This window comes from Petaurus breviceps, unplaced genomic scaffold, assembly GCF_028583685.1.
Source record: "Petaurus breviceps papuanus isolate PSGF00001 unplaced genomic scaffold, PetGlider_PUasm1.0 90845, whole genome shotgun sequence".
NCBI lineage: Eukaryota > Metazoa > Chordata > Mammalia > Diprotodontia > Petauridae > Petaurus > Petaurus breviceps.
In genome coordinates this window covers 24814410-24826690 of record NW_027187359.1, presented here as the reverse complement: position 1 = coordinate 24826690, position 12281 = coordinate 24814410, and the positions used below count along the sequence as shown (strand labels likewise).

Below are 12281 nucleotides of genomic sequence, written 5' to 3'. Positions count from 1 at the left end.
TGGGAAGCAGTGAATTCTCTCATCATTGTAAATTATCAAATGGAGACCAAATGATTGGAGATCCTAAAAAAGGGACTGAATTATGCTAGATGATCTCTTACAATCCTGTTGATCTCTTTTTCCCCCTGTGAATCTGAGTCTTATTGAACAACTATGAGACAAATAATCTGGAATAATTCTTGTTGAATTTTTGGACTGGTAACTCCTGAATCACCTATACGATGCCAATATCCTTTGGAAGAGCCCCAGTATGTTTGCCAAAATGTAAATAATTCTGTATATGTTTTACTAAAATGTTTCTGGCAAAAATCACCTAATTATTTTAGGTTATATCATGAAAACCTGTGATTTTGAGATTTTTCAATATCAGGCCAGTAGAGTACAATATCTGAAAAGATTTTCCAACTTAGAAAAGCTTCAACTGGCCTACTATATTTGCCAAGTGAGAATCAGATTATCTAAAAGTCTAGAAACCCAGCACCAAAGAACTGACCAATTGGTGCTGAACATTTTTGCCCTCAGACATTCACAAAAAAAAACCAGAAACAAACAAACTAAAAAATCTTCCAAGGTATGGAGAGTGGGATATTGCAACTGTGTTGGTGATGGAGATGTTTATGCTGATGAAAACAAAGATTTTATAAAATTTCGAATTAGGTATATTTTAGTAGTAAGCATATCTTAAACAGCCAGCCACTCTTTATAAGAAACATGAGGTGAAGAAAACTAACCTTTGTTTAACTTTCTGATTTGTATTACCAAAGAACAGTAGAAAACTCTAGTTATTTGGGCAATTCAAGTAAAAAGTCCTACTTTTTTTCTTTATGATTTGATTTTTAAGAAAAAAGTTCTCCTAATTTTGGTACAAAGCACCTTGGAGTCTCCTCTAAATTATGTCAGAATAAGTCTGAAATAGAAGATTCAATTTTAGAGCTAACATACCTGTTGTTTTTTTTAAGTTTTCTTTGAATAATATTATATCCTTTAAAATGCCTAAAAGTTTCTGAGATTCAGAACATGCATTTAACCTTTCTATCCCTAGGAGTTTTCTTTAAAGGATGAGGGAAATAAAATCTTAGAGAGACCCATATGCTGCTAGTAAGAACCATAGGCACGTGGGTGTCTTGGAGGGACTAAATAGAAAGTTTATGTAGGAAGGTGATAACAAAGACCTTGGAGATCTTCAGTGAGAGAGAACACTAAGGCCTAATGTTCCTCACCCTCCCTCATTATTAAGTAAATACTCATTCATTCAATCCCTTGTCATAATGTGTTTCACTATGACAACCTATACATTGTCTCTGAGTTCTTAAGGGGTTCATAAATTCAAAAGCAAAGGTACTATCCATGTGGTAAAAAGTGAAGAGTTTGAAGGAGAGGCAATAAAATATAGTCCAAATAGCTCCCCCATACAGACAGCTAGCTGAGGGAGCTGTAAGGTATATTGTGCAACAGAATGACCTTTGAGTTGCAAACCTGGGTTCAAGTTCAGAAATTGAAACTTAGTATTTTTGTATCTCTAAACCTCACTTTCCTTATTTTTATACCTATTATTTTACTTTTTCAGGTGAGGGCAGGAAGGTTGGAGGTGTGTTACCTACCTTAAAGGATTATTGTGAGGAAGGGATTTGGCAAACTAAAGCTCTATATAAATATGATATGGCTGGAGTGGTGAAGACAACAAATATTTAAAGCATATTATTTTTAAATGTGGCCTGCATAAGGCCCTCACTAAATAATGGATGTCAGGTTGTGAAACTTGACTCGAACTTCTTCAGGTTCATGTGGAGGAGATTTTCTTCTAGTATATCCAGGAGCATTGCAGACCAAGGTTTGCCTCGGTTCAGAGAGTCTCTGAACCCAGGAGGAAAAAAAACAAAAACAAAAACAAGAAAACATTGCTGAGCAATGGGCAGGATCCAAAGTTGGAAGAACAAAGTTGACATCTCTTGTTCTCTAAGCATGGGTTTATGTTGTAATTAACATGAAATGACTGTCACTGCCCAAAAGATATAGTTATATTTCCTGATGTTTTGGATCTGTACTCAAGGCAGACTACCAGTGGGGATCATCACGTTCAGTCTGGTTCTGTTTTCTCCATTCTAAGCTAAAAAGGAGACGATCCAAGTTGGTCATTAAGATAGTTAAAACTAGTCGAGGGACCTTGCTGTGAGTTCATGATTTTCCAGACCAAACCAGTGCTTCCTCCACATGACTACTCCATGCATCAACATGATTCACCGTATCAATGGTAATGAGGAGACGATAAAGAGAATATTTATGACTAGAGAAAGGCTGGCATGAATGTTACTATTGTATCGGTAAAGAGACAAAGGAGAAAGAATTCATACAATACCAGAAAATAGAGAAAAGCTATTATTCAGCAATGTTAACCACCAATACCCATTTATTTCAATGAGAAAAAAAATGCTTTGTACTATGTATGCGTCCAAAAAATTTACTATTGAAACAAATACAGTGTATGGAGCACTAGTTTTATAACTTCAGGCAAGAAAGACAACATGTGACCCCTAATCACTAGAAAAGTCTGACTAAAGAATGCAGATGCCAACACCTATTGCATAAGAAAGCATTTTTTTTTTGTTTTGTTTTCTGTGGTTAAAACCTTAGTAAGCAACTGCAGTGAAATATGCTAAGACACTTTTCTTACCCTAGTTACTGGCAAGCCCTAAGAAAAGCTACAGTCTGTCACTACTTTTGTTTTCATATAAAAATTTGGTGTGAGCTTTGATGGTTCATAATAGTTTTTATTCACAAGATGGGAGTCTTGGGGCAAGCAGTAGCTGCTTGTAACCTTTACATGCTCACAGAATGAAAATCAATTCCTCTTCATACATGATGAACACCCTTTCTCATCAGGTTTGCAAATAGTGGTGGTTGATTCACCAGAAGGAAAAAAAAAATACTTACAAGACTTTCTGTACTGTATACGTATATGCATTTGTATAGTTAAAACAAACATGGGTGCGTATGTATATATGTATATGTATGTTTCTAGAGTTATAAAATACAGTGCTGCTTGTCCTCCTCAGGTATGCACATTATCTCACCTGTTACCTGTGGTGGATTTATCACACACTGAGGAAAACCAATAGCATCTCTTGGATGACTCATTTCCCTGAAAACTCCAGTGACACCTAGATATTCAAGGTGCGTGGACATGCTGGGTTGATGCCCATGCAAAAATATGTCAGCCCTTTGCTTCGCACAGGGTTGATATTTCCCCTGCTCTGTTCCTTCCAACCTCCCCAGGATTACAGAAGACAATACCAACGGAAATTGGTCTGGAGAGTTATAGAACCCCCTGAGGTTTAGGAGAAGGAAATCCTAACTTGGCAGAACTTTCTGTTGCATACTTCCTCTTGACAGACCTGCATGGTAATTTATGACCAGTGGCTAGAGAATTTTAGCCTCCAGGGCAAAGGCCAAGCTGGAAGACAAACATCAGGGTACATAAGCCAGCTCAGTAGCAACTGGGTCTTGGAGCCCCAGTGACAAGTATAGAGCCCCTCAGTGCCTTAGTATGTATCTGGAAATTGAGCACCCCAAGGTGTTAGCAGCTGCTTTAGCTCAGACTTCACCCTCAACAGCTGGGCTACTCTGTCACTACATCATTTAACCTGTCAGCATGAACAACATAGCAAAACTAACCTATGGTGTATAGTCTCTCAATATAAATACAGTGTGTGTATATATATACATACGTATACTCATACATATACAAATACCAACCCACAGACAAAGCATTTTGAACAGCTGAATAGCAATATGTCAACAGATATCAAAAACAAGTAGTCATCCTTGAAATTTTCTTTTTCTTCCATTCCCAGAAGGTCAAGTGAGATGCTATGATCTTTCAGTGCTCAGGGTAACCGCACAGCCATCACAACTTGCAAGAGGACTCCATCAATTACAAAGGAAGGCAGGAGCTGTCAGACACTGGAGGAGAGTTTGAGAAACAAAGTGAAGTTGCAGACAAAACTGAAATCTGGAGCGATCGAGGCCTAGTTGAGAAGTACAGTGACCGTAAACTGCAGTCTCCGATCTGATTTTTTTCTTTTTCTTTTTCCTGTTGCTATGGCAACTTGGTAGGAGAGCTTCAAATGTCAGGAGTTCTTACAGCCCTGGATGATGGAGAATATGCAGAGTTAAGCCAAGGAGATCACAATTTGATTCCTGATGTTTTAGCTACGCATTTAATATATTTGTAATCGACTGTGAGAGACACATTAATAAAAGGAGACTGCCCCAATGAAATCTACATTTGTGAACAATGTTTTCACAAAGAGAAAGAAAGTTATCCCACTGGATAGAAAGCAAGGGAGGTGGAATCTACTATTGACATTTTGGGAAAGGTCAGTAATAAACTCTTCACTTTACACACACAGCTGCAGATCACCACTGCAGCCCCTGGTATGCAAACTTTCCTAATGGCTAGAATAAAAAGTTATCATTAATGGTTTGAAGGTTAAAGGTCTCCAGAGTTGTGTGAACCCCAGGCTTGTGTGCTGGGTTCTGTGCTACTTAAACTTTTTAGACAAAAGGAAGGGGTAACGTGGTACTCAATGTTACAATTGGTACTAAGGTAAGATGCTGGTTAATATAAACAGGATTCTGATTGGCTAGAATGTTTCTAGAACAAAATTAAGAAGACAACATTTCATGAGAATGAATATAAAATCTTATACTTGGGTTCCCATAATTCAACTTCAAAAATTCAAAATTAACATGGCTAGAGATAAAAAAACGATCTGGGATGGGGAGGTTGGGTTAATAGACTGAAGATTCAGTAATAATAATAATACTTACAGCTTTGAAAAATGTTTTGCATGTATCTCATTTTATTCCCACAGTATATCTGTGCTATAGGTGTAATTATTATCCCCATTTTACAAGTGAAGAAACTGAGGCTAAGAGGATATAACTTGCTCTGGTGCATATCATTAGTAAATTATCTAAGACAGAATTCAAACTCAGGTCTTTCTGATTGCATGTTGGGTACTCTATTGCACCACCTAACTTCTTCAATATGAATATTAATAATAACAATAATAGCACTTATACAGCATCTTCTTGTGGCAGGTATTGTGGTAAGTGTTTTCAAATATTATTTCATTTGATTTTCACAACCACCCTGGAAGGTAGGGGCTATTTTTATCCCCCTTTTATACTCAGGAAAATGAGGCAAACAGAGGCCAAGTGATTTGTCCAAGGTCACACAGCTAATAAATATCTGAGGCCCAATGTGAACTCGGGTCTTCCTGATTCCTAGGTCAGTGTTCTATGAGCTGTACCACCTACCTGAATTCAGAGAGAGAAATTGTTAGAAACAATGGAATTGACAGTCCTACTCTATTCCTCCTTGGTTAGAACTCTTGAAATTCTTTGTTCCGCTGTAGGCATCACATTTTTTGTAAGGAATTCATAAGCTTGAAGGCAATCTAGATAATGAATAATTATTTTATGATGTTTTTATTTAATAAAATTATATCTAATTGTCTATATTATAAATAATGATTATTTAAATAATCATTTTATAAGAAAATCTGTTGAAAGAATAGAATATATTTAGCCTATGAAAGAGAAAATAAAAAATTAGGGCATATGATAGATGTTTTTAAGTAATCATGGATCTGCAATGTTTAAGAGGGTTTAAGTTTTTTCCTTCTTCTTGACTTAGAGGATATAACTTGGAAGCAAAAGTGGGATTTCAAAGAAACAAATTTAAGCTTTCAGGTAAGGAAAACCTACCTAATAATGAGAAGTATACAAAAGTGGAGTCGGTTAAATTGGGAGGTAGTGGGTTCTCTCTTACTGGAAAGGTTTTCAAGCAAACATCAATAATTGGTCATGTTATAGAGGTGATTTTTCTTGCATGGGTTGACTACATCACCTCTGATGTCTCTCACAACTCAAAAATTCTGTGACTCTGTGATATTGTAACAGTCAGATTCTTGATTGTTTGTGTTCCACTAAAACCCCAAATCTTTTATCACATAAACTCCTGCCAAGCCATATTACCCACACTCTGTGCTTGTATTACTGATTATCTAAATCTAGGCAAGGATTTTGCATTAATCTTTTTTTTTAATTTTACCTTATGAATTTCATTCAGTCAATAGAATTAAACATTCAATAGTTTCTTAGATCGAAATTCTTTCTCTGAATACAAAATCTACCCCCCCCGACTTTTTATCACTGACAAATTTGATAAGTGTGCCATTTATTCTTTCATCTAAGTCATCAATAAAAGTGTTGAACAGAACAGCTCTCAGAAAGAGCACATCAGCTTTCTGAGTCATCCCTCAAGGGGAACACTGAACCAATAATAATCTAAGCTTTGGCATGAAGTGGTTCCAATACTTATGAATCCACTCAACTTGTGCTATTCAGCCCACATTGCGTCATATTTTCCACAAGGATATTACATGAGACTTTGTCGAACACTTTCCTGGAATCAAATATACAGTAGTTATGTCATTATCTTGATCTACTTTCCTAATCATCTTACCAAACATGGAAATGACGTTAGTCTTGCGTTACTCATTCTTATTGAACCTAGGTAATAAAGATGTCTTGTTCCAATTTGCAGACAACAAAACTAAGGCCTAATGAAGTCAAATGACTTTTTTGAGGTCAGACAGATAGCTAATGGCAATAATGATACAGTTCACATTTTAGATATTTCTTTAAGATTTGTAAAACTTTACATGAATTGGCTCATTTGATTCTCCCAATTATGGGATATTCATTTATTTTCCTCATTTAATGAGGAGCTGAAGACTCTGACAGGTTAAGTGATTTGCTTAGCATAGCACAACTAGCAAATGTCATATATGAACTTCAAAACTAAATTTTCCTGACTCCAACTCCAGCAATACTATACTATAGGCTTCAAAAGCTTTAAATTGCACTAAGAGTTTTGGGATACTTTGTACACTAAAGTCAAGACTAAATCTTAGGTCTTGTGACTTTCAATCCAATTCAATTTTGTGTTTATTTGATTTAGGAATCTGACAAAATGAAGTCTATAAATGTGGCCCTCACTCCATAGCACAGAAAAGGAGAACTAAGCTGAATTTTGCCACGCAAACACGTTTTATTATTATACACATTAATTCAGTTCTTCCTTTTCAGTTTTGTATGAATAGATAAGCTCTTTGTTTGAGACTGGAAACCACAGTAGTGGTGCATGTCTGAAGTTAATTCCAAGAAACATCCACTGATCTAGCAAAACATTTAAAAACTCCTAAAAGAATTAACATTTCAGCTCTTTCATCTCTATCAGTAAGAACACAGGACAAGTTAGCAAAATCAACTTTAGCAAGAAAATAAGAACATTGCTCAGTATCAGTAAAAGTGCAAAATTATCAAGGATCATGTGATTCACAAATATTTGAGAAAGCTTATGGTCACTCTTGCTCCCTTTTCTAGGGAAGCTCCTTATGGTTTAAAAGAAAAGCAAAGGAAAAGGAAAAGGAAAGGAAAGAAAAACAGTTAAAAAAGAAGTATGGATTTGTGAACTTTTTCCAGACTAAGGAAAAAATGGTGTCATCAAAATCAATAAGATCCAAGTTTCTTAATGAACAAATAAACAGAAAGTTTGTCTCTAATATTGCCTCTGATACTAACTCTAGGATACCACTGCAAGTTAGCTTGAAGTGTTAGTGCCCCCAGGCTACTCTCAGGATCTAAATTAAAGTGCTTTAGCAGATCTGCACTGACAGAAGTTGTTCCTTCTGGAGGATCCCCTATACCAATAAAATTATAAATCTGATCAAGTGAAATAGATAGACAAACAAACAAATAAAAGACAAAAATGAACAAGGAGAATACTGACTTTGGATTCTGGAAACCTGACCTAAGTTCTGACTTTCACATTATTCTACCTTTTTGTTATCTTGGATATATCACTTCTACCTTCTAGGTCTCAGTTTCCTTCCCTGAACAATGAGGGGGAGACAGGTTAGGTGATTTTCAAGGTCCCTTTTAGCTTTCCTCTTGAAAGAGTCTACAATTCTATATGTATTTCATGACAACTAAGAAAGTCGTTAGACACCTGTGAGAACTTGTATGAATTAATGCAGAAAGAAGTGAGTAGGAAGTGGAGAGCAATTTATACAATAACATTGTAAAGACAAAAGATTTGAGAGCTCATCAGTGCAATAACGAACCATAATTCCAGACAGTCAATAAAGTACACTGCCCACTTCCTGACTAAGAAGCAATGGACTGAAGTTGCAGAATAAGACATGTAATTTTGGATATGGACAATGAAGGAATTTTCTTTGTTTAAATACCCATACTTGTTGCAAGCCCTTCCTTGACTCCACTCCATCTCTTACCAGTTGGGGAGAAAAAAAAGGAGGAGTAAGAGAGAAGAGAAATCCTTGTTATTGGTGGCTTTTAAAAAGCTGTTAGAGTGGGCATTCCACACTTATGCTGCCAACCATGCCCACTTTGCCTAAGAGCACTATAATTCAACACCATTGAAGGATAAGTCTTCCCTCTGATACAACCCTTTATATTTTTATGAAAGGTGCATTTCTTATCATTAGATCTACATACAATCAAGGAATTATCTTCAGGCTATATTCTGAAAACATATGCAGTCCTACAAAGACAAAGGGAACAAGGATTTCTGCCTTTGAATTATTAAAGCTTGTCTTATCTTTTTCCTCATTCACTATCTGGTGAATTATGGCTAGTTAGACAGCACTTGAGTTTAGAATTAAACTAGAGTTAGAATCAATGCTAATACAGTTAGCAAATAGGCTAATTACTGATGACATTATACTGATAGGCTATACTTACAGAATATCTACAGTTAATTCTGATTGCCACAGTTATAATTATGTTGATAACTGTAACCAAGTAACCATATGCTAATACTCTATTCATATACACTATGAGTACATGAGAAACACCTACATGACATATAACCAAAATTCCTGATCTGTCTTTATATCATATCTGTGAAAGGTATGAGTGTCATATTATATGCAAGGATCTAAATTGTCTCATGTCCTTTCTTGGGATCAATTAGGTTTACAACAAAATCATAACCAAGATCTGTGATCTTATCATTGTATCTAAGTCTGAGTCACTATAGGTAAAATAAGAAGCACTGAAAACATTATAGACGCTATAGATATCTAAACAGACTCTACACACTATAGGGCAGTGCCATTGACTTTAGTTCCTGGGGAAAAAATATTGATAAATAAAGAGGTGGTTGGTGGACCTCTTAAAGAAGAAGCAGTGATTACAAAGACCCAGAATGGATTTCATCAACAGTAATTCATGCCAGACTAATCTCATTCCATTTTTCAACAGAACTAATAAACTACTAGATGAGGGGATTTTATAAATTTTAGCAAAAAATATTTAATAATTAATAATAATTAAAATAAAAACATTTATAAAGATTTTTATATTTATAAGTATTATAATAAATATTTATATTTATGAAATTTATATATGTAAAATATTTATAAAGAATTTCATTTTAGTTTTTAGGGAGGTAATTGAGAGATCAGATTAAGTTATAACGGAAATAGATGATTGGATGGCCAGACTCAAAGGATAGTTGTAATGGTTCCATGTCATTGTGAGAAGAATTCTCCAAAGGAGTCTTCCAGGGATCCATGCATGACCATGTTCTGTTTAATATCTTTAGAAATGGCTGGTAGAATATATACATTGCAATCTTATCAAATTTTCAGATGCAAAAAACAAAAATGAAACATGGCAAGAGTGGCTACCACACTAGATAATAGAGGCAGGATCCAAAAGGATCTTGACAAGCTGGAGTATTGTGCTGGATTCAAGTGAATACACTTGGGTAAAACAACAAGTTCATCAGAACAACACATGGAAGTTATTTTTAGACAGCAGCTATTCACACAACAATGTGGAAGTTAGTGGACTACCAGCTCAGCATATGTCAGTCATGTGATGCCACATCCAAAAAGGCTATTGTAATCTTGGGGTACATTAAGATAAGCTGCCAGGAATAAAAGGAAGCTAGAACCCTAGTGTACTCCATCTTCATAATACTTCATCTTCAAGACTGTGTTCAGTTCTGGGTACCATGGTTTACAAAGAACATTGATAAAATGGAAAGTGTTCAAAGGAAGTAAATAAGGATAGTGAAGTATCTTGAGCCTATAGCATATATGGAATTATTTAAGGAACTGAAAATGTTAAGATTGGAAACGATTTGAAAACTAGGGGTAAGGTGGGGCGGGAGGATCAGGGCATTATATATGTTAAGCATTTGAAGAGTTGTCATGTGGAGGAAGAAGCAGTTTTTTTTTTTTATTCCCTGTTTGGACGCAAAGGGCAGAACCAGGAGAAAAATGATGAAGGTACAAAGGAAAATATAGGTTAAAGGTCAGGAAAACTAACAACTGGAAGTCCTCAGAAGCTTAATGGGCTGTTTTGAGAGTCAGTGAGTTCCCCCTTCTTTGCAGTTTTCAAGCAAAGCCAGGATGACTTCTCACCACTTTATATCCTAGGAAGGAGTCATTCTTTTATGGGTTGAACTAGATTGTCTCTGAAGTCCCTTCCATCTCTCAAATATTATCCTGAGATTTGCCAAGGGTATATGGCTAGTGTCAAATATCAGGCAAATTTTGAATTCTGGTCTCCCTCATACCAAAACCACCACTCTATCCCATACAGCAAGTTGCTTCTTTGTGCAATTATTAAGAAAAATCATTATTTAGAAAGTAATATCAGATTTAAAAGCAGAAAGTAATATCAGATTTAAATTGCAACATTATGGCTATGTAGCTTTTAGTAGGTTCACTAACACAAATGAAGATTTAGTACAGGTCTGCATAGCTGCTTATTTATCAGATACCTCACAGCCAATTGATTGTTGATTTACTACTAAATGGATGACCATTTAAACAATTGTTCAATCAACTCTTTTTAGTCTGAGCAAAGAATGATCAGGATGACTTTTGTAAGAGCTTAGTTATCTTAAAACTACTCAAAGAAATAGGGTCTGAATATCTATTTGGTTACCTGGGGCATTTCAAGTGCTATTATTCTTTTTTTTTTTTTTAAAGCAATCTGGGTTAAGTAACTTGCTCAAGGTTACATGGCCAGTTATTTCTGGGTGTGGTGCTGAGTATCTGAGGCCGGATTTGATCCAGGTTATCCCGACATTGGAGCCAGTGCTCTTACTTGCTGAGCCACCTGGCTGCCCCAAGCAATTGGGGTTAAATAACTTGCTCAAGGTTACACGGCCAGGTGTTTCTGGGTGGGTGCTAAGTGTCTGAGCCTGGGATTCGATCTCCAGGTCTTCTCAACACTGGAGCCAGTGCTCTTACTCACTGTGCTACCTGGCTGCCCCGAAAGTGCTATTATTCTTTTAACTTTTATAAAATGGTCTTTTTCCCTACTCTCAATTTATGAAATGCAGAAAAATTCCTTTAATTATCTCTTTTTAAAGAGAATTTTCTTTGGTATTTTATTCTCACTAAAAATATTTCAATGACATTCCAAATCTGAGATTATAAAGAATATACCACAAAATTCATTAGGTCAGTATCTATTACAAGGTGTCAAAAGTTCATACAACAATTCATGTCTATAGAGTGCCCTCATACCTCCCCCCCCAAAAAAATTATATTACCACAAGAAGGAACCAATTAGGTTAAAACACTGAAACTTATTTTTCTTCCTTCTGTTTTGGAAAGATATGAGAGTGATCAGAATAATGAAATAAAGACTGGCTTCCCAAGTTTGGCTTTCATATAGCATAAGACATTTCATGTAGAAGAAAACAAGCCAGCCAAGATCTCTTAAAGAACAAAGCTAAAATAATGTCAAGACTTCAAGTAAAGTCAGCAATTTGAAAAACACCTCTAAAGTTCTTTAAAAATTTCAAACTTAAGTCATTCCCTTTTATAAGAGGAAGACCTTTAAATTTTGGTGGGGAAAATATATATATATATATTCAAAAATAAACTTGAAATTTGAAGGAAAAAAAGTAGGCACTATTTCTCAGCATGGAAAGGCTTATCCTAATTTGGAGAACAAAAGAAGATTTTAGAGAAGAAAGCATATTATATTTTACATGGTACCCAAGTCCTGGTCAATATAAAATTGAGACACAAGTAAATTGATCCAAAACCTACAGAGACTCCATTACTCCCCATCTGCCTTATCATACTCTGTTTCTTGGTGTATGTCATTTTTCTCTTCTTTTCCTCCTGTCTCTCAATTTTCCTCTAAATTGACCACAA

At 35.6% G+C, this 12281-nt stretch overlaps 1 protein-coding gene across 3 annotated transcripts in view; it reads right to left on the bottom strand.

Annotated features, from left to right (window-relative positions):
- Positions 1-2389: 2389 nt before the first annotated feature.
- The window catches only part of CDH13 (cadherin 13), a 1699366-nt gene continuing 1689474 nt past the window's right edge, over positions 2390-12281 (bottom strand). For all 3 annotated transcript variants that reach the window (XM_069072248.1, XM_069072247.1, XM_069072246.1), the window contains one exon: positions 2390-4145. In XM_069072248.1, the coding sequence (XP_068928349.1) occupies positions 4138-4145 (8 nt within the window). In that variant the 3' untranslated portion in view covers positions 2390-4137. The remainder of the gene's footprint in view (positions 4146-12281) is intronic.